Below are 19,610 nucleotides of genomic sequence, written 5' to 3'. Positions count from 1 at the left end.
AGGAGAGACAAACAGCTCATGTAGCCTCTCCTTGGGTGTGAGTGAGGGCTTTGGCTTTCGTCTCTTGCTGTGTGGGGCTCTATTCTGTGGGTGAGTGGCTCTCTTTCTGTATTCAAGTAAGGGCTTAGGCGGATCTGTTCTTAACTCTTTAGCTTCTTTCAATCCTGACTATACAATCCTTTACTGTACCAGGCCCTACTTTCCAAGGTTGAAATATGTGATGGGCTTGGGAGGCCAATGGATGGCGTCTGCCCTCACCACCTTTGGTCCACGAGGATTTAGACAGAGGGGGAGCATGTCTACCCACCAGTATGGGGTTTGTAAAGGTCACTTGGGTGCATCTTCAGAGAATGGCACATGGGCTAAGGGCACCTGAAACTGTGGGCTCTAAAATGGCGTCAGACACGATGAAGACAGAGTTGAAGGATTCAACGTCATTCTTTGGTTCATTTATTCATTCTGCAGGCACATGTCAAACATTTACACTGAATTGGTACCATTCTAGACCACAAGGGCCAAGGCATAAGGCACTCAAAAAAAAAAAAAATCAAGTCTCAATGACTAGGGAGATAGAGCTAACAAAGCAAGGTGATTAATATCCCGCTTCCTTTCACAGAGGTCTACTGTGGATGAAGAGAGAGAATGTGAGCATAAGATGGCCTGGCCAGCTGCATGGGCTGTATAGTAGTCGTTTTCAAACTTGAGCGTGCGTCAGAATAACTTGGAGGGTTTGTTATGACACTGAATACTGATTCTCAGTGGATTATCTGGCTTGGGTTAATATTCCTTTCTAACGGGCTCCTGGAGTGACGGCGAGTCTGCCAGTCTGAGGTCTGTACTTTGAGATTCAGTGACTTACAAGTCTGAATCGGGAAAGATGAACACATGGGTCAGGGAGAAAGGGTAGCTGACTCAAGGTGATGGAGGCGTGACTCAGCATCGGTGTGAGTTTTGAGTATTCAGGAGCCCCGTGTGTTTTGAGTCGGGAAGGGGAAGGAAGTAGGGCTCAGCTTGACGACATTAAAGACTGACTATTAAGCAAAGAGACTTGAACTTCATTCTGTATGTATGGGAAAACACAGGAGGGTGTTAAGCAAGAGAAGGATATGTTGATATTTAGGCTACAGAAAGAACACAACATCTGGGCAAAAGGATGAGGTGGGGAGGCATAAGACCATAGGTGTTGACACCATGCACAGTCGGACTCAGACTAGCTCACCCTACTGAGCTGGATGGTGTCACAGTCTCTGATCTGTAGCTCTTCAAGGCTGTAATTATCTTCCAGCTCCTCATCCTCCAACATCAGTACCTGGTCCTCTGTAGAAAGCCCTACAGCAGCTTTAATTTTCGTCTTCAGGTCATAGATGGTAGCATCAGGCTCAATGGCGTAAGGCTTGCTCTGGCCACTGGAATCCTTCACAAAGACCTGGATCTCAGGAGGAAAGGTCTCCAGCCCCCGGACGGTCACCTTAGAGAATATTCCATAATCCGATAGGGTCTTCTGGCTGCTGAGCAGTAGCCTATCCCCTTGAGGCTCCTGGAAGGAGAGGCGTAGATCCCCGGAAATGTCATTTTTTCTCTTGATCTCTGCCTTCATCTTCCTGATGGGGCTGTAGGGGTCTGCCCAGAGGCTCCATGTTTCTCTTCCCGTCTGTTTCACCATCACCTGAATGTTCCTTGCTCGCTGTGAAAGAGGTAAGAAAGACAAAGGGCATCTGTGTGGTAAGAACTGTCTACTGTCTACAGAGGTTCTCTCTCTTCTAGCTCCTGATGGAACTGACCAACTAGGAGATGCTGAGTAATTATATAGGGCAACAGGAAAGCTACTTGGCCACCCTAGGCTTAGCGTACCACTGAGTCACACTGTGTTCCTCGACTTACCCAAACTGGGGCAACAACTGGTGTCTAAATAATACTCTTCCTGTGTGGAGCCATGCAGAACCTTCACCCACCATGGACACACAACAGTGTCGTGTTTATGGGAGCCTGGGAATTGAAGTGATATAACTGAATGTTTGTGCCTGGCCTTAGGATGGTTGTTCAAGGGTGACCACTGTTCCAGCAAACGTCTGCCACAGGGTACTGGTTCTAGACATTAAAACACTTCCTAGAGCCGGGCGGTGGTGGCACACGCCTTTAATCCCAGCACTTGGGAGGCAGAGCCAGGCGGATCTTTGTGAGTTCGAGGCCATCCTGGGCTACAGAGCGAGTTCCAGGAAAGGCACAAAGCTACACAGAGAAACCCTGTCTCGAAAAACAAAAAACAAAACAAACAAACAAAACAACCCACTTCCTAGAATGCTGACATATTTGCTGAAGAGATGGCTTGCATCTAGGATGGTTTCCTGGTTGGTTGAATGAGATATCCCTCACAGCCTTGGGCATTTGAATACCTGGCTCTTGGTTGGTGGAACTGTTTGAGGAGACTTAGAGGGGGTGGCCCTGCTGGGGCTGTCGGGGCAGGGGGTACTGGTCTATCACTGGGGGGCAGGTTTTAGGGTTTCCAAGGCTCCCAGCATTCAGCGTTCACTGTTTTGGCCTCCTGCTCATCATTGAAGATGTGAGCTTCAACCCCGTGCGCGCACGCCTGTTGCCACACATCCCGCCGTGATGGAGGACGCCTCCCTGTGCACCTGTGAGTGCTCCCTCCCTTCGAGAAGTTGCCTTGCCCATGGTGTTTTATCACAGCCAGAGAGAAGTAACAGAAACAGGTTTCATTCTCATATTTGTTTAGCACAATCCTAGCATAAGCCCCTTGAGCGGGCGTCATCGACATTACCCCGCGTCGTGCTCAAAAGTGCCCTGATGTGGACTCCGTGTCCTAGGGTGACGCCTTTTGGATCTGTGTGTGTGTGTGGCTGGGGTAAAGGACTAACCCATTGAAAAATAACTTAGGTGAGGACACGCGGGGTCACGGGCACACACGGAGTGTAGGCCCGACTTACAGAAGGGAGGTAAGTGGGGGCAAGTGAACGCCAGGGAGACGGGATTTCTGAGAAGCTAAGAGTTGAGATGGAGGGAGACTTAAAGCGGGTGGCCTTTGTTTCGTTTTTCTTGCTTCCCAAGGGTCCCTTGGTTTGGGGGACATTCTCAGCCCCTGGGACCCGATGGCCAGGTGGCAGGTCCCGGTCAGACCCTGTCTGTCTGCCTTGCCTCACTCGCTGTGGGGCCACCTTTGAGGACAGATTCTGAATTCTCCCGCAGAAGATAAAAAGTGGTTCAAGGGATAGGATTTATGTGGGCTTAGCAGGTCGGGGAAACAGGTTCCTCAGGGAACCCCTAAGGCCAATCCTTGTGTCCAAGTGTTGGATCCGGACTTAGTGCTCAGATCCAAGACAGCCGTGGCCAAGGGGCAAGGCCGTCCACAGGAAGGCTGCGAGACTAGTCTGTTGTCTGCAGTGGGTTGTAGGGGCCTTAGTTTGTTTTAAAAAACTTATTACAGTTACTATTTAGATAGCAAGAAACCATACTTTGATGACCCACCAAAGGGGGAAGTCTAACTCCAGAGAGAGCCAACGGGATAGACAGCTGTGGGTAAACTCTTTGTCTCTGTAGTGAGTACCGTGCGGGGCAGATGGCCTGCCCATCTTACAGGGGAAAGGCCTGAGGCCTAGACGTTTGTAGATGAGAATTGGGCTGCAATACCTAAATAGGTCGCCTGTTCTGGGACTTATGGGTGCTGAGGGAAGAGCTAAGGGTACTCCATGTGAGTGTTAATACGCGTTCTATGATACTGTACCGGTACATCCCAGCCCCCGCTGGGGTCTTCAGTCCGGCAACAGGCCTGTCGCAGGCAGATAGAAGCTTCTTTGGCCACCAGGTCCCACCCTCTTTTACTTCCTAAGTTGTTGGTGGGGTCCGTGGGGTCTAGGATGATGGGCCTGGGGGAGAGAATGGAAGCAGATCCCTGTTACAGTCAGGATACTGGCCTCTGGCACTCATGTCTGTGGAATCAATCATAAAGCACATTACAATGGTAAGTTGTCGCGTGAGGTTTAAGCTCACTAAAAAGCTGGCTCTGGAGCCACAACCCCCACAGTTTTAAAGCAAACATGTATGCCAAAGTGTTCTTCCAAGACTCTCTGCCTTGGGTCTGGCTGTCCATCCCACCTGCCGCCCCGTTAATGGGAAAACAGAAAAGAAGCAATAACAACAACAAAATGCTTTTACTCTTGAACTTCAAGAACAGTGGGAGGGGGGGATGGGATGGGGAAGTGGACAGACGGACACACCTGTTTCCACCCGGAAACTACTGTTGTTTATCCCATGCTACGGAGGGGACAGAGGGCTGGAAGTTCAGCCATGGGTCAGACATGGAAAGCTCATCCGTGGAGAGAAAGATCAGTTGGGCACTCCGGATGACCTCTCCACGTCCCTGGGTGGCCTCTGCAGGGTGTTGTAAGCAGTTGGATGCTGTTCCTTTTGTTTGCTCTCCCGCTCAGGCTACTCCAGTGGTCTCTGCTGGATCTGTGAGCACCTGATTTGATCTGATGATAATCTGCTATCAGCTGCTTCCCTCTACCTGCTACTTGCTGCTTTTTCTTTTACTTCTGCTGCTATATACTTCCTATTAACTCACTCATTTGAAACGGAAAGTATGGCCAACAGAACGTTCTTCAGAATGTCCAGGACAGGGGTGGTAGGCACCTTTGGGTCAGAACAATGCCTGCAAGTAAAGCCCTTCATTAGGAGTGGAGCCCACGAAAGCTCGAGAGACTGGATCTCTGAGATCTTGCTGGACATGCCCTTTCTTGTACTGGAAAGCAGGCGTCGAGAGAAGGCTAGAGCCGCTGCAACCTTGAAGGGATGACCCTGAACTCGACAGTGAAGCCCTGGGAAGGGCAGAGCTGAACAACTCACAGAAAGAGACCGTGGGGGCATAACCAGGCTTCAGGTTTACCTCTGAATGTTTTCAACGGCCAAAGCCACGCGAGTCCCTTTATTTTTTCCAAGCTGCTTCAGCCAGGGTTTCCATTCCCTAAAGCCGTAAATGCTATGGTTGATGATACTCACCGGTCTCTCTTCAGCTGTTGTTTGAGAAAGTTTCCGACGACCTCATTTTGGAAGTTGTAGTACTTGGTCCAGTATACGCAGATGTCTTGGTAGTCTCTGAGGAGCTCCATCACAGCTACAAACCCTTCATCCAAATTGAAGTTTTCACTGCTCTTTGTACCCGTTTCCCAGGCGTAGATGGTCAGAAGCTCCAGCGAATATTTTGGGGGCAATGCTGTTCTATATTTATTTCTCAGGTACTGGAGAAAGGGGAGCAGAGAAGAAAAGGGAAGGAAGGGTGGGGGGGGGAAGGAGGAAGAAAGGAGGGAGAGAGAGAGAGAGAGAATATGTTCTTGATGCTCTAAAAAACTTTCGGGTCCCTCCATTGCTTCCTGGGACAGAGCCATGAACTGGCGGCCCTAGGTGGGCTTTTGGTCTGGGGTCTCCCGTGGACCACCTGCACATCAGCCTGTGTTTTTCCGTTAGGATGGAGGAGGCAACGTGGCGGAGCAGATACAGGGAATAACTGGGAAGATCTAAAACACAGACAGCTCAGAACAGAACAAACTGAATGGAATAAAAAGAAAGAAGGGCATCAGATGTTTAATTCCTCTGAAATTAATTACGAATTTGTGGCAGTCTTTAGATTTATTTTATTTTATTTATGTGTCCTTGGGGAATTCCATACCTGTATACAGTGTATTCTGATCATAGCCACTTCACCGCCTTTCACCTTCTCGCCCCCCATATCTTCCTCCTTCTATTTTTTTTTTTTAATAACCCATGGAGTCCAGTTGGAGCGGCCCCATGTGCATGGATGTGGGGCCATCCACCAGAGCATGGGCAACCTGTTAGGAGCCACACCCCGAGGAGAAAATGAACTCTCCCTCTCCCAGCAGCCATCAACAGCCAGGGGCTCTCAGCTCTCCCCACTGACACTGGGATGCTGACCGGCTTGATCCTGCTCATGCAGACAGCTGAGGCTGCTGCAGCACAGATGGGAAGAACGGTAAACACCTTCAGTTCATGAGGTCTAAAGCTGACGAGGAAATGACAAAGTGTGCAGATGACAGAAATAGACGGTGCTCTCACATTTGGGGCCAAAGGTCAACAGCAGGTGTGTTTGTTTAAAGGGTGGACCAGAAACGCAGTGGGATGGCATGATGCCAGGTACCTAGTCTTTTGAGTGTGAGCTATGTGAATACAGAAAAAAAAAACAAAAAAACAAAACAAACATAGAAGGGCAGCATCTCATCCCCACTCCATCTCTCTTGGTGGTGCCGAGGACCGAACCCAGGGCCTTACACATCCCAAGCAGGCTCCCTGCCAACAATCATGACACTGCATTGTGACTGGTTTACACTGAGGCTGCATGTGAGTTTCACTCTCTTGCTTATGCATTTTTTAGAGATTTTTTTAAAATATACAACGAGCCCTTTGCAATACTCAGATAACCAGAAAGAAATGCTCTTGTGAAGAACTGTCCCTGTCACTGTGGAAGAACACAAATTCCAGAGTCGAGCATGCCTGTTCATATCTCAACTCTACTCTCAGTTGGGTTTTCTCATTTCCCGTTAGGGATTTGCTAGAAAGACTGAATGGGGAAATCATGTGGCATGTGCAGCCTAGATCTTGGGACATAATTAGTATTTCATAATGGTCTCTATTATTGTTATTATGGCTATCAAAATGCTGCATGCCTGTTTGTCCTCACCAGGAAGCACTGAATTGCCCTTGGGGAAGGTGTCACTGGAAGCAGGAGGCTCTAAGCGAGACACAAACCCCATCGCCACAAGAATGCCTAGCTCTGATATTGTGCTGCGCACGGCCTCCATCTCTCCAGTTTCATTCACTCTGCATCCTGCCTCTCATCCACTCTTCTCATCCCCACTCCATCTCTCTTGGTGGTGCCGAGGACCTGAACCCAGGGCCTTACGCATCCCAAGCAAGCTCCCTGCCAACAAGCGACATCCCAGCCCGTTTTTTTGTTTGTTTTCCCACTCTTTAAAAAAAAAAGCCGGTGCCCACCCACCCCTCCCTCTTCTCCCAGCTCTCACCTGCAGGTACCAGAACTTCACCAGCCGAAGGAGGTTCTTCAGTTTCACGGGGCGGCTTTTCACAAAATGCCTCTGCAGCATTGTGAAGCTTGGAGAGAACTCTCCAGGGTAGCCTCGACTCTTTATTAGATTTTCGTAGATTTCCGGTGCTGGCTTCAAGTCTCGGGAAAAGGGTCCTGGGAGGAGAAAGTTATCTGGTCAGGAAACTCTAGCTTTTGAGATGGGAAAGATAGGAAAACCTCCTTCCTTCCCATCCTTTATCTCCTTCATCCCTCCCTCCCCTCCTTCATCCCTCTTCATCCCTCCCTCCCCTCCTTCATCCCTCTCCTTCCCTTCTGTCCTTTCTTAACAGGGTCTCTCTGGGTGTCCCAGGCTATCACTGGGCTTATGATCCACCCACCTCAGCTTCCTGAGTACGGGGATCACAGTCAAGCTCTTGGAATCCTCAGTTCAGCTCCATAAGGGAGGTAGTTGTAATAGCAACCATGGGAAATTGCCATTTTTGTAACTCAAATGTGGGCAAATACTGTCCGTCCCCATGACTCTCCTTAACATCATCACACCCACTAAGTTGGCGCGCTCCGTCGGCGGTGTTAAGTTGTTAACCCAAGGTAATACAGGTTATAAAATGTGAAGATATGAGAGTCTTATTTTAAAGATGATTCTCATCCAGTTCTCTCTGACTCCAAAGACCTTAGACGGATGGTTTGATCTGGTGTTTTCCAGAGGGTGGGTAGGAAATCGTTTTTGATGAATCCTCTTTGCCCATGCAACACTGGTTCATGGGAACCCATGCATTTATGGGATCTTCACGCTATATTTCCAGTCCCGCCTACCCACTAAAGAGCAAACTCCATTGGTTTCAACTTTCTCTAAACTCTTCCAGAAGGAAGAGACCCCAGAACCATCTCTCTGAAGCTGACCCACCACAGGATTTACCCAAAGCATCATAAGCCGGCAGAACATCCATCCGAATAATGCAGTCACTCTTCCTGGGCTGGACCTTTAAAGTCAGGGAGCGAGGGGTCCGATTCCCCTCTCTGTGTTTAACCACAGTGATTTTGTACGCCAGGCTCCTCCAGCAGTGAAGGAGCTTGTCCTCAATGAAGTCGATGATGGATTCTCGGTGTCTCGCCTGATGTTGGAAACTGGAGAAGCAGCTCAGGAACAGAACTATGTCCTGGTCAGATCTGTGGTTCAGCATCGTCCCCTTTCCCGAGGAGCCTCCCTGTGGAGGGGACAGTGCTAAATTGACCTATCTTGAGATTCAGTGCTTTGAGGTTGAGAGGTACACCCAAAGCATCGGTGATAAGTTCCCTATATAGCCCTCATATAGGGAACTTGCAGAGGGAAGCCTTTGACTGGATGGCGGTGGTACACGCCTTTAATTCCAGCACTCAGGAGGCAGAAGCAGGCGGATCTACATGAATTTGAGGCCAGCAAGGTCTACTGTTGTGGAATATTAATCTAAGATGTGTTACATTCGTTTATGCTGTGGAATATTTGTTTAATGATCCAAAGATGCGTTGCATTCCTTTATGTTTCATTTGTTTAATTCTGTGAAGCTGTGTTACTGTGCCTGTCTAAAACACCTGGTGGTCTAATAAAGAGCTGAACGGCCAATAGAGAGGCAACAGAAAGGCTGGGTGGAGCTGGCAGGCAGAGAGAATAAATAGGAGTAATCTGGGGAGAGAGATTGAGGAGTGAGAAAGAGGAGGAGAGGAAGACTCCAGGGGCCAGCCAGCCTGCTACACAGCAAGCCATGGAGAAAGAAGTAAAGAAAGGTATACAGAAAGAAAGAAAGATAAAAGCTCAGAGGCAAAAGATAGATGGGATAATTTAAGTTAAGAAAAGCTGGGTAGAAACAAGCCAAGCTAAGGCCAGGCATTCATAAGTAAGAATAAGCCTCCATGTGGGATTTATTTGGGAGCTGGGTGGTGGGTGCCCCAAAGAGCCAAAAGAGTAAACAATAACAACAACAATCAACTACCGTCTACAGACTGAGCTCCAGGACAGTCACAACTAGGCACAGAAACTCTGTCTCGAAAAACCACGCACAAAAAAGAAGCTATCGGTCCCCATCATGGAGACCTTTGCTGTGGGCATCTCAGGTTGGGCATCCCTAGTTTGAAACTGAGAAATCTAAATGTTCCAAAATCTCAAACTTAAAAAACAAACACTTTTTTTTATGTATGGGTTTTTTTGTTTTTGTTTGTTTGTTTTGCCTGCATGTATGTCTGTATACCACATGAATGCCTGTTGTCCCCAGAGGCCAGAAGAGGGTGTGGGTGGGTCCTCTGGAACTAGAGTTACAGATGGTTGTAAGACACCACACCAGGGAAACAAAATATCTGCCTCAGAGCTACATCCCCAGCCCCAAACAAATCACTGTTTGAAAAATGCTATAAGAAACACAATACTGTGATCTAATTAAAAACCAAAACAGGTGAGAGGGCATGAATCTCAGGGTCCCCTCCCCTCCCCTCCAGTGCCTCACTAGGTAGCCAAGCCTGGAACTTGCTAGGTAGCCCAGACCTGACAGTCCTAAACTGGTAATCCTCCTGCTTCAGTCTCCTGATTGCCGGGGTTACAGGCGGAGCCCGCCACACCCAGCTCTAGACTTTCTATCTGTTGTTGTTTCTTTCAGATCCCAGAAGCAAAGAGGCTGCTAGAGAGCTGGACCTGGGAGCTGGCAGCCGAGTCAGAGGTTTGGAGGGCCGGAACACAAAAAGGGTGGGCTGTATCTTTTGAAGCGACTGCAGGAGCTTCAGTTTCTGTCTGGAAACCCGTTTTGCTGACAGCTCTTCCTAATCTCTGGCGTCAGCTGTCTGTTTAGGGTCTTCATAATCCAAAGTCCTTTGTCTCCAGGCCTAACCTCTGTGGCCACGACTCAGGGTTTCCAAATAAAGCCTGGCTTACTCCCGTTGATGTGAGATGTCTTTCATTTTAGCAAAATGAAGAACATCCAGATTTCTGATCCAAACTATCTTCGTCGAAGGGGATGTGTTCTAAGCTGGTGCTTTTCTGGGAGAAATGACACTTTCTAAATAGATGCTTTATTGATTACCTAGGCAGCCCCGGAATCCCATGGAGTTTACCAAGTACTGTCTTGCAAGGACGTTTCTAACATGACCAAGGGCACTAGCTTAGAACAATAGGTTTCCTTTATGACTTCAGAGGTAAAGTAGTATTTCATATGCAAGAAGCAAAGGCACATATTTTATGGAATCTGGTCCACTCAGAGTTGAGAATCCTAAGTTCTCACTACCACCTCTGCCTTTTCAGCTTTGCAAGACTGGTTTTATATACAAAAACCTTTACTGTGCTTTATCCATTTATTGCTTATAATAAATCCAACTAAAGAAGAGGAGACTGAGGCTCAGAGGGGTGAAATGGTCCATCTCCCAAGGTCACAAACTCCACAGGGCAGAGATGGGATTTGAACCCAGGACCCTTTGTGCTCACCTTCACCACCTTAAGCACCTTGACTTCTTGGTCCAGAAGCAGCTCATCACGGAAGCATTGGTCCCGAAGGAACCCCTCGATTCTCTCCCAGGCGTCCTGCCCTTCCTCTTTCCAGTCCCTCTGGGGCTGAAGGCTGTGCTCCAGGAAGTGGTCCAGCATGTGCCCAGGGGTCCCATACAGATCGGGGGTTGGATCCATCTCTGCAGGATCAACCTGTCTCTGGGAGTGAATCCTCTGTGTGTTTGCTTAGGGAGAAGTTTCCAGCCTTGCCCAGATGAAACTCCGGGGAAGGAGACCGTGGGATGGAGAGACTCGTCTCTGCTTCCAGGGTGGGGAAAGGCTGAATGATGTCTCCAGGCAACACTCTGCTCCTCCCTCGGGATTGGCTTCTCAGCTCTGCAGCCAGCCAGACTGAGAAACGAAACCAGGCTTTCCGGAGAATTGAAAGTGAGAACCAGTTCCCTTTCTTCAAGGCAGGAAGGAACAAGAAGGAAGGAAGGAAGGCCCAGGAGTCTTCTGACAGGCTCTGTGGTGAGCATTGGATAGGTCTTTTCAGCAGTCCCAGTGGTAGTGATTGGTCAGATAATCTCATCTGCCCCGGTGATCTGGCAGAGGCAAATTCAAACTCTTTTATTCAATCTTAATTACTAAATATGTCTTGGGCAAGAGACATATAGTTACGCATAGTTAACGCTGAGGGTCATTACACAACATCCATACTCCAAGTTCCTGTTGCCCTCAGCCTACCTCCCCAAGGCTGCTCACCTATAGGAGATATCTTAGTCGAAGGTCACAGCCAGTCTTGAGGGCCAGACTCTCCAGCTGCAGGGCCAATCAAGGTGGCATTTCTCCAATGTCCCCGGCTGTCCTGAAGATGTGAAGAGCGATGCATTGCTCTTGGTCTCTGCTTATAGGCTGTCAAGCGGGCAATGTGAGGTTCTTCTCTTAGGCAGTCCTGTGTCTGGTTATCGTGAGTGAGTGGTGTCCCTGGGTCCTGGTTATCAGGTGCAGCCTTGGGGTAGTGGGGTTCCTGACTAAGCTTTGTTTTCATGTCTAAAAGGCATTTTGGGGGAGGGCAATGCTCATCACAAATATTAACCCTCATATCATACCACACAGTAAATGTACATCTATACATCCTGTTTTAGTTAAGGTTTCTATTTCTGCAATAAAATACCATGACCAAAAGGGCAACTTGGGGATGGAACGGTTTATTTCACTTTACAGACTGTTCATCGTGCAAGGCAGCCAGGTCAGGAACTCAAGTCAGGAGCCTGGAGACAGGAATTGATGCAAAGGCCATTGATGGATGCCTGTTGGTTTATTCTTCATGGCTTGGTCAGTCTGCTTTTTCATTCACTGCAGGACCACCTGCCCAGGGTTGACACAACCCGCAATGGGCTGCGTCCTCCTGCATCAATCATTAAGAAAATGCCCCACAGGCTTGCTACAGGCCAGTCTTATGGAAGTGTTTTCTCAATTGATGGTTCCTCTTCTCAGGTGACCGTAGCTTGTGTTGAGGTGGGAGATACTTGGAGTAATAGCATTGATGTTATAAAGGTTTTGCTAATAAACTTGCTTATGAAATAAGAATTATACCAGTAGAACTTATCGAAGGGAACGCTGTCTCCAACATGACTAGACCGCAAGGAGTGTAATGACCAGGCTTTATTATTTTGTCCATTTGTCTTATTTATTTATTTGTCCATCACTTTATTATGTCCTCGGAGTGGTGTGTCCAATGATTTCCAGGGCCTAATTTCCCTGATAAGATTTTAACACAAGCTCGGGGCTGGAGAGATGGCTCAGAGGTTAAGAGCACTGACTGCTCTTCCAGAGGTCCTGAGTTCAATTCCCGGCAACCACATGGTGGCTCACAACCATCTGTAATGAGTTCTGGTGTCCTCTTCTGGCCTGCAGTCATACATACTGTATACATAATAAATAAATCTTTAAAAAAAAAAACTTAAAGCCAGGCTGTGGTGGCGCACGCCTTTAATCCCAGCACTCGGGAGGCAGAGCCAGGCGGATCTCTGTGAGTTCAAAGCCAGCCTGGGCTACCAAGTGAGTTCCAGGAAAGGCACAAAAAACTTAAAAAAAAAAAAAAAAGATTTTAACACAAGCTCAATCTCTCCCTCTCCTCCCCTCTCCCCCCCCCCAATAAATTTATAGGTCGGCTCTCTTTCTACTCCCAGGAATAAGTCATTTATCAGTCTGTGCTGGGTGGGTGGAGCCTGACAGACTGCAGATTCTGGGGCTGCCCAGGGTTGCCATCATCCTGCATTCTCAAAATGGAGTCTGCCAGGGAAAGGCACAGCCTGAAACCATCATTTTAGACCATGTGGAGTGACTTAGAGTAGTTATTGTAATTGAGAGGGCAGTGAAACCTCTGAATTAGATCACTACAGGAAAAAAGAAAGGTTGATTGGGAGATCAAACTGCCAAGGCTGTCACTCAGGGGATGGGGGGGGGGGAGGCCGAGGGAACAGCAAAAGGCAGAAGAAGCCTTGCTAGATTTAAAGGACTAGGCTAAAGCGTGTATGTGTGTGTGAGTGTGTGTGTGTGAGTGTGTGTGTGTGTGTGTGTGTGTATGTGAAGAGAGAGAGTGTTGTGTGTGTGAGAGAGAGTGTTTGAGTGTTTGTGTTTGTGTGTGTGAGAGTGTGTGTGTGTATGTGAAGAGAGAGAGTGGTGTGTGTGTGTGTGTGTGTGTGAGAGAGAGAGAGAGAGAGAGTGTGTTTGAGTGTTTGTGTGTGTGTGTGTGTGTGTGAGTGTGTGTGTGTGAGAAAGTGTGTGTATGTGAGAGTGTGTGTGTGTCTGTGTGTGTGTGTGAGAGAGAGAGAGAGAGAGTGTTTGAGTGTTTGTGTTTGTGTATGTGTGTGAGGGTGTGTGTGTGTGTGTGAGAAAGTGTGTGAGAAAGTGTGTGTATGTGAGAGAGAGAGAGTGTGTGTGTGTGTGTGTGTGTAAACCAGAACAGCCTGGGAGTTAGAGTAGCAGGAAGTGAGGTACAGGCTAGAACAGTGTGGTCACTATCATGGGGACTTCGATCTGTTGCAGGCTTGTTTGAGTTCATTGGAAAGTAGATGCCATTGCAGAGGTAGTTGGCTGTAGGGTTGGATAAGGGAAATAGTAGCTTTTCCTGACAAGCAGAAGCCCACTTGACAAGGTTTCTGAGGAAGACTGAGTTTAGGCTCTGGTTTTTTGTTATTGTTGTTTTGTCTTTTTTTTTTTTTGTTTGTTTGTTTGTTTTTGTTTTTTCGAGACAAGGTTTCTCTGTGTAGCCCTGGCTGTCATCAGTTTCTTCTTTTCCCATGTCACAGGCCCCTCGATTGTTTCCTCGTCTCTGCACACTCTCTCCCATGTAAGTGCACGTGTGACGATTAGAAGCTAGGGTTCCTGTGTGAGAAAGAATATGCTGTGCTTGCTGAGTCTTGGTTACCTCATGGAAGGAAATGACTTACAATTCTATTTTTTCTTGCAGATTTCATTTTTCTCTACAGCTGAATGAAACTCTAGTGTGTACACGGACGATACGTCTTACTGTCCATCTGCTGGTGGACATCGAGGCTATTCCATTTTCTTCCTGCTCTGAAAAGAGCAGCGGAGACCACAGATGTGCAAGCGTTTCTGAGGTAAGCTATTATGCTGGTTGTTTTCTATCTACCTCACAAACCTAGACATATCTGAGAAGAGGGATTCTTAATTCCAAACATGCCCCCGAGGAGCGGCCTGAAGGCAAATCTGTGGAGATACCATACTGTCTTGGTTAATGACTAATGTGGAAGGGCCCAGTTCACTGTGGATGGTGTGAGCCCTGGGCTGGTGCGCCTGGGTGCTCTAAGAAAGCAGGTCCCTTGGAGCTGGAGTTAGAGGGAACTGTGAAGCCTTCAGATGTGGATGCTGGAAACCGTATCCAGATCCTCTAAGAGCAGTTAGTGCCCTGAACTGAAGCCCCGAACTCCAGACAAGCTATTGTAGAGAGAGACATCTGGGAACCGATGGACACCAAAGAGCCGTAATTTCCCCAGAAATCTCACAAATCCCAGAAACGTGAAAGTCTGATACCGCCAGGGGAGGAACATGCCTCCTAAGAAGTGAGTTCACACTGTTCTGAGAACTCACGAGGCCTCCTCTCAGGACAGACTGGAGCCATAGTGATGGTTGGTGATGGTCTAGACACACCTAGATCAGGGTTGCTGAACCGTAGGCGTCTCTTGCCTGATATTGAAACCAAAACCTGGTGCCATACTCCTGAAGACTGCTTTGGAGCTGAGGGAACTTTGTTTGTTCCTCTTCCCAATATGGTCACATCGAACATTGAGGAAGCAGGCTAAATGTGGAGTCTCTGGCTTGGTACTTCTGTGCATTTCTGTGATGCTGTGTGTACTGAGGTAACAGTAGGAAATAATGGCAGGTGTTGCCTCGAATTTTTGTAGTTTTCTGTTCTCAATGGCCTGCTTATACTTGTCAGAACATTTACTAGATCATCAAGCTGGAATTGATCGGAAAATGTTATTGTAAATTCAAAATAAAATCATATGCATTGATGCATTGAGAATGTGAGACGGATTTAAAGGTATTTATTCGTTAGTACTGGTCATTAAGCCTAGGAGAGAGTGCATGCTACACGTATGTCCTACCATTGAACTACACTCTCTCTCAAGCTTTCACACAGGAAATAAGTCGGGGTCTCAGTACCTCAGAATGGGATTTCCGGGCCACAGAAAACAGTGCCTGGGCTTATGGCGCTCCTCGGAAACGTTCAAGACACACGGAATCACACCGGTGAAGTCAGGATCCTTACAGGCTTGGCAGAGCTGCGGTGGCCTCCGAGGAGGAGCCTTGCCTTGGGTTTGGGGTTTGTGGGGGAGACGTGTGCATCTGGTGCATCAGCTCCCTCTGCAGCGAGCTGTGGGAACCGCAGTGAGCACGGCTCCCACGCTCCTCCGACCTGCAGTACTCACTCCGGCCGGAGGAGGCGCGGAGGAGGAGCAGAAAAAAAGGTGGGAAGCCGGAGCGGGCTCTGGAAGGGGGCGTGACCTGGGCGCTGCTGCTGTGATTGGCCAGGCTGGGCACGGGGGCGGGGCTGAGCGCTCTCCGTGCTCTTTTGGGTGCTTTGCCGAGGTGGTGTCAGGGAGGACCACTGCGCGGGGAGACGGGTGAGGAGCCGGCCGTGCGGCGTCTGTGGGAGGAGGGCGTCCTTTCCTGAGGCATTTCCTCGCTTTTTGGCCCCTCGATGTCCGACTGAGCGGAGTCCTCCCTGAGGAAAAGGGCCCGTTGCACGGATGTGTAAGCCGGCGAGAGCGGCTGAAATGGGGCTTGTCCCTGCGTCAGTCCGTGATGAACGGTGCCCCATCCTGGAGCTGCTCGCCCGCCCCCGTTCAGCTCCGAGGCTGCTCTCCTGCACCATCGGGAATCCCTAGTGAACGTACCTGGGGCTTTATTTTGTTGTAGTGGTGGCTTTTCTGCTTTCTTTCCACCAAGTTCTCGTCGCCACGTGAGATTTTGATATGATTTTGAACAAAAGGACACGGGCTAGATCATTCCGGAACACGTAAAATGGATTTTCCTCTACGCCAGCAGTTCTCAATGTGTGGGTCACGACCCCTTGGCGGGCCGCCTAAGACCATCAGAGACCTCAGATGTTGACATTATGATTGATAACAGGAGCAAAATTACAGTTATGAAGTAGCAAGGGAAATGATGTGGGGGAGGAGGGTCACCACAACACGGGGAACTGTATGAAAGGGTCGACAAAGTCTTCGGAAGGTTGAGAACCGCTGCTCTATACGCAGAAAAGGAAACTTCCGGGAGGAGAGTTTTACCAGTGGATGTGTTTATAGCCCCAGGGCTGAAGGATGCCAGTGGGTCTTCTCCTTGCTACCTTAGCTTTCTCGTCAGGCAGGCCATCAGCCTCAGGCTCAGGAGTTCCTCCGCTTGTCTGAGAGTCCTTACTTTACATCAGGAACCCTTCATCTGTCTCTTGCCACCGGGCCTCCTGCTCTTTGTCGGGCCTCCCTTCTATGATGGACTCGCCCCCTCTGGAACCATGAGTCAAAATAAGCCCCACCCCTCTCCCTTAAGGTGTGTGGAGTCTTATCCTCTCTCACCTTCTTTTCCTGGAAGGAGCACTCCGCAGGGAGCTCCTCCCAGAGCCATCCCCGAAGTGCTCCCGAAGTGCTCCCTCACTGTTTGCTCCTCCCTTGGCTTCTGTCCACCCATTTCTGAATTTCTCTCATTCTGATTAATGATGCCTTTTCATGCTTTACATCATTCTCTTAATGGCTTTTTTTTTCCTTCTGATTTTTGGAAAGGAAAAAAAAAACCCACTTTATTCAAGAGAGTGATGGCGGATCACTAAGTTGGAGATCAACTTCTCTTTAGGGATTTGTTCTAGCAATGCTTACACTACAAGAAAGGTTTTACTACAGACTGGCAGGAATCAACTTTCATTTAATATACAATATACACCAGTACAGAAGAAACGTATTTACAGTGTTAAATAGCCAACGTTAAAAACAGAGCATTCGCAACAATGAAAAGGAGTAAACATATGTACAAAAACGCTAAGTCTAAACGATTAGAGTGATCCACTCCACAGAGGGGAGAGGGTGAGAGAGCAGCAGCCTCTGTCTTCGTGATCACAGTTCCATCTCCTTGCAGACGTCATCACGGGATCCTGGAACACAGTAAACCTGAGCCTGAGGATAGGATGTCCCTTGGATGGTGGGATGAGCAGGCTGAATCCCACATACAGGGTCCACTGGAGATCATTAGTTCTGATAAGAGAGTGGCACCATGCCTGCCTTCCCTCTCCATGACCCTTTCGCTTTCTCGGGTGCATCCTGAGACCCTCAGGGTGAACAAGGGCAGCTGTGTTTCTCTTTCTGTGCCTGATGGTCATGTAACGCCACCTTGTCTATCCTATGACTTTCAGAGACCATGGGGACTAGAACTGGGGATCAATGGCAGAGTGCGGATGAGGCTTTGGGTTCTACCTATAACATCACCAAACAGAGAAAAGAAAACTGAGCCTGGGTTCGGAAAGAAGGTGAAGGGCCAGGAAATTGAACGTATTCTGAAGTTCAAGGACTACGAATATAGGCACCAGACCGGGACCCACCACAGGAAAGTCGGAAAACGTGGGAAAGGGGGGATGGGGAAGAGCTGCAGAGAGAAGAGTTGGTAAGAGCTGGGCGGTGGTGGAGCACGCCTTTCATCCCAGCACTCAGGAGGCAGGGCCAGGCGGATCTCTGTGAGTTCGAGGCCAGCCTAGGCTACAGAGTGAGTTCCAGGAAAGGCACAAAGCTAAACAGAGAAACCCTGTTTCAGGGGGAAAAAAGAGTTGGTAAGAAAATCAGAGACACAAATAAGAGGCGCTACATACCAATGGCTGGTTCCGCCTTCTCATCCTTGGCGTCAGAGAAGCGTGCTTCCGCATGTACCAGGGCAGTGACAGATATGGAGTGACCTTGGAGAGAGGAGGAGCGAGTTCAAGTCTAGGGTGAGGATCCGGGCCTCTGCTGCACCACCTCAGACTTCAGTCCCTCATCCCTCTGCTCCTGTCCCGGGGTCTTCGTCCCCTTACCTGGCCACTCAGGACAGGCTCTGGTGATCTTTTTCCAACCCAGACTCTACCTACCATAATGCCAAGGGGCAGTGCTGGTGTTCTGTTCTTCCTAGAGGCTGGCACAGTCTCCGTGACTTCTTGTGCCTGGCAGCGGCGGCCACCCCCACCCCCGGGTGCTGCCTCACACCGCCCATCTCAACCATTGCTGCCAGTTCTCTCTCTCCTCCGTAACCCTGCTCCCATGGAGTTCTCCAGTGTGGGGAGATTGGAGGAGAGAGCTAGACCCTATTGTCCCCTCCCTAACCACTCAGTTAACTATGGCCTTTATACACAAGTGCGCCCGTCAAGGGCCAGGCGATGTATCTGTCTCCTGCGGCAGAATGACAACCCAACGCACATGTTGATGAATGTCCTGGGCCTGCGGTGACCCGAGGGACTTGGTGGACATTGGGATGTCACAACAATTCCATCGCCCGACAAGGGACGGTAAACACAAGTTGACAGGCTGAACAAGCCGGCCAGGTCCCCCTTGTTCCTTCTCTTACAGAGAACAGATGAGTGGTGACCTAAAGGGAAGGGGCCAGGCAGTCTTTACACTGTGCTGAGATGGTAACTAGCGGGTCTGAGCACCAGGGACAGGATCAGGAGATGCGGACACTCTCTGTGTAGAGCAGCCGAGGTGGATCGGATAAAAGCCCCGCGAACCTGCTGGGCGTGGCCTCTGTTCCGAGCCCGTGGCAGGCTGAGCGTCAGGGCATGCTGCCCCTTCCCACGCACACTCTGTTACGACTGCCTTGCTTCAGAGAGGCCCAAGGGGCCCCGGGACATAGGGGTCCCTGTTGGAAATATCTTCCGGGTTTGCTCCCAGTCCCACAGTATGGGAAACCGAGTCAGAGTGGAGGTGAGACGTGAGTGATGATGCACTCACCAGTCTTCTCCAGGACCTAGGAGCATGCACCGGCCTCCCAGCGGCCTGTTCGGTAACTCATCCCTCCCAGGAGTGTCCATACAAATAGGTGTACAGTGAGAGGCAGGGCAGAGAATGGCTGACGTCCTGAGGCCTGATAGAGTCTCACCCACCACCCATGTCATGCCTGAGAGTGAGACCTTAAGCTGTGGGTCAACATGAACCCCAGACCAGATATCGTATGCACGGCCTCCAGCAGACGGCCCACAATCACAGTCAACTGTGGAGGCCTCTGGCCCAGAGCCACGGGAGGCGGGGCTTGTGGAGAGGGTTAGCGTCAATTAGAAAAGCGAACACGATGCTTGCTCGCTTGCTCGCTCGCTCGCTCGCTCACGGCTGTGAGCACGGATTCTTGCATCCGCAGTGAGCACGGATTCTTGCATCGTGAAACAAGAAAAGACGGTAGGCGTCTCTGCTGCCTGGTTCTGTTCCCTGCCCGTCCATACTTCCCTCTCACAGCCCCCAGAGCAGCACCCACACCCCCAGCCCTCCCAGGAACCCTTTCCCGTACGGTTCTACCCCAAGAGGCCGTGTACCTTCCAAGTCTTCCTCGTCGCTGCTC

At 49.5% G+C, this 19,610-nt stretch overlaps 1 protein-coding gene across 3 annotated transcripts; it reads right to left on the bottom strand.

The window, feature by feature from the left end:
- Positions 1-419: 419 nt before the first annotated feature.
- On the bottom strand, positions 420-10,952 carry LOC114681329 (2'-5'-oligoadenylate synthase-like protein 2). 3 transcript variants are annotated; one of them, XM_028854779.2, is made up of 6 exons: positions 10,515-10,952; positions 7,989-8,277; positions 7,050-7,225; positions 5,014-5,252; positions 3,740-3,881; positions 420-1,684 (listed from the first exon to the last, which is right to left on the bottom strand). In XM_028854779.2, the coding sequence occupies exons 1-6, from the start codon at positions 10,710-10,712 to the stop codon at positions 1,211-1,213; spliced, it is 1,518 nt and encodes a 505-aa protein (XP_028710612.1). In that variant the 5' UTR covers positions 10,713-10,952; the 3' UTR covers positions 420-1,210. The 3 variants fall into 3 exon arrangements, with proteins under 3 accessions (XP_028710612.1, XP_028710613.1, XP_037054514.1); XM_028854780.2 differs by lacking the exon at positions 7,989-8,277 and having other exon boundaries at positions 10,515-10,602; XM_037198619.1 differs by lacking the exons at positions 7,989-8,277; positions 10,515-10,952 and adding an exon at positions 7,450-7,976.
- Positions 10,953-19,610: the final 8,658 nt, after the last annotated feature.

The sequence above is a fragment of the Peromyscus leucopus genome, chromosome 23 (genome assembly GCF_004664715.2).
Source record: "Peromyscus leucopus breed LL Stock chromosome 23, UCI_PerLeu_2.1, whole genome shotgun sequence".
NCBI lineage: Eukaryota > Metazoa > Chordata > Mammalia > Rodentia > Cricetidae > Peromyscus > Peromyscus leucopus.
Note: the sequence above shows the minus strand (reverse complement) of the source record. Positions and strands in the feature narration are given on the sequence as shown.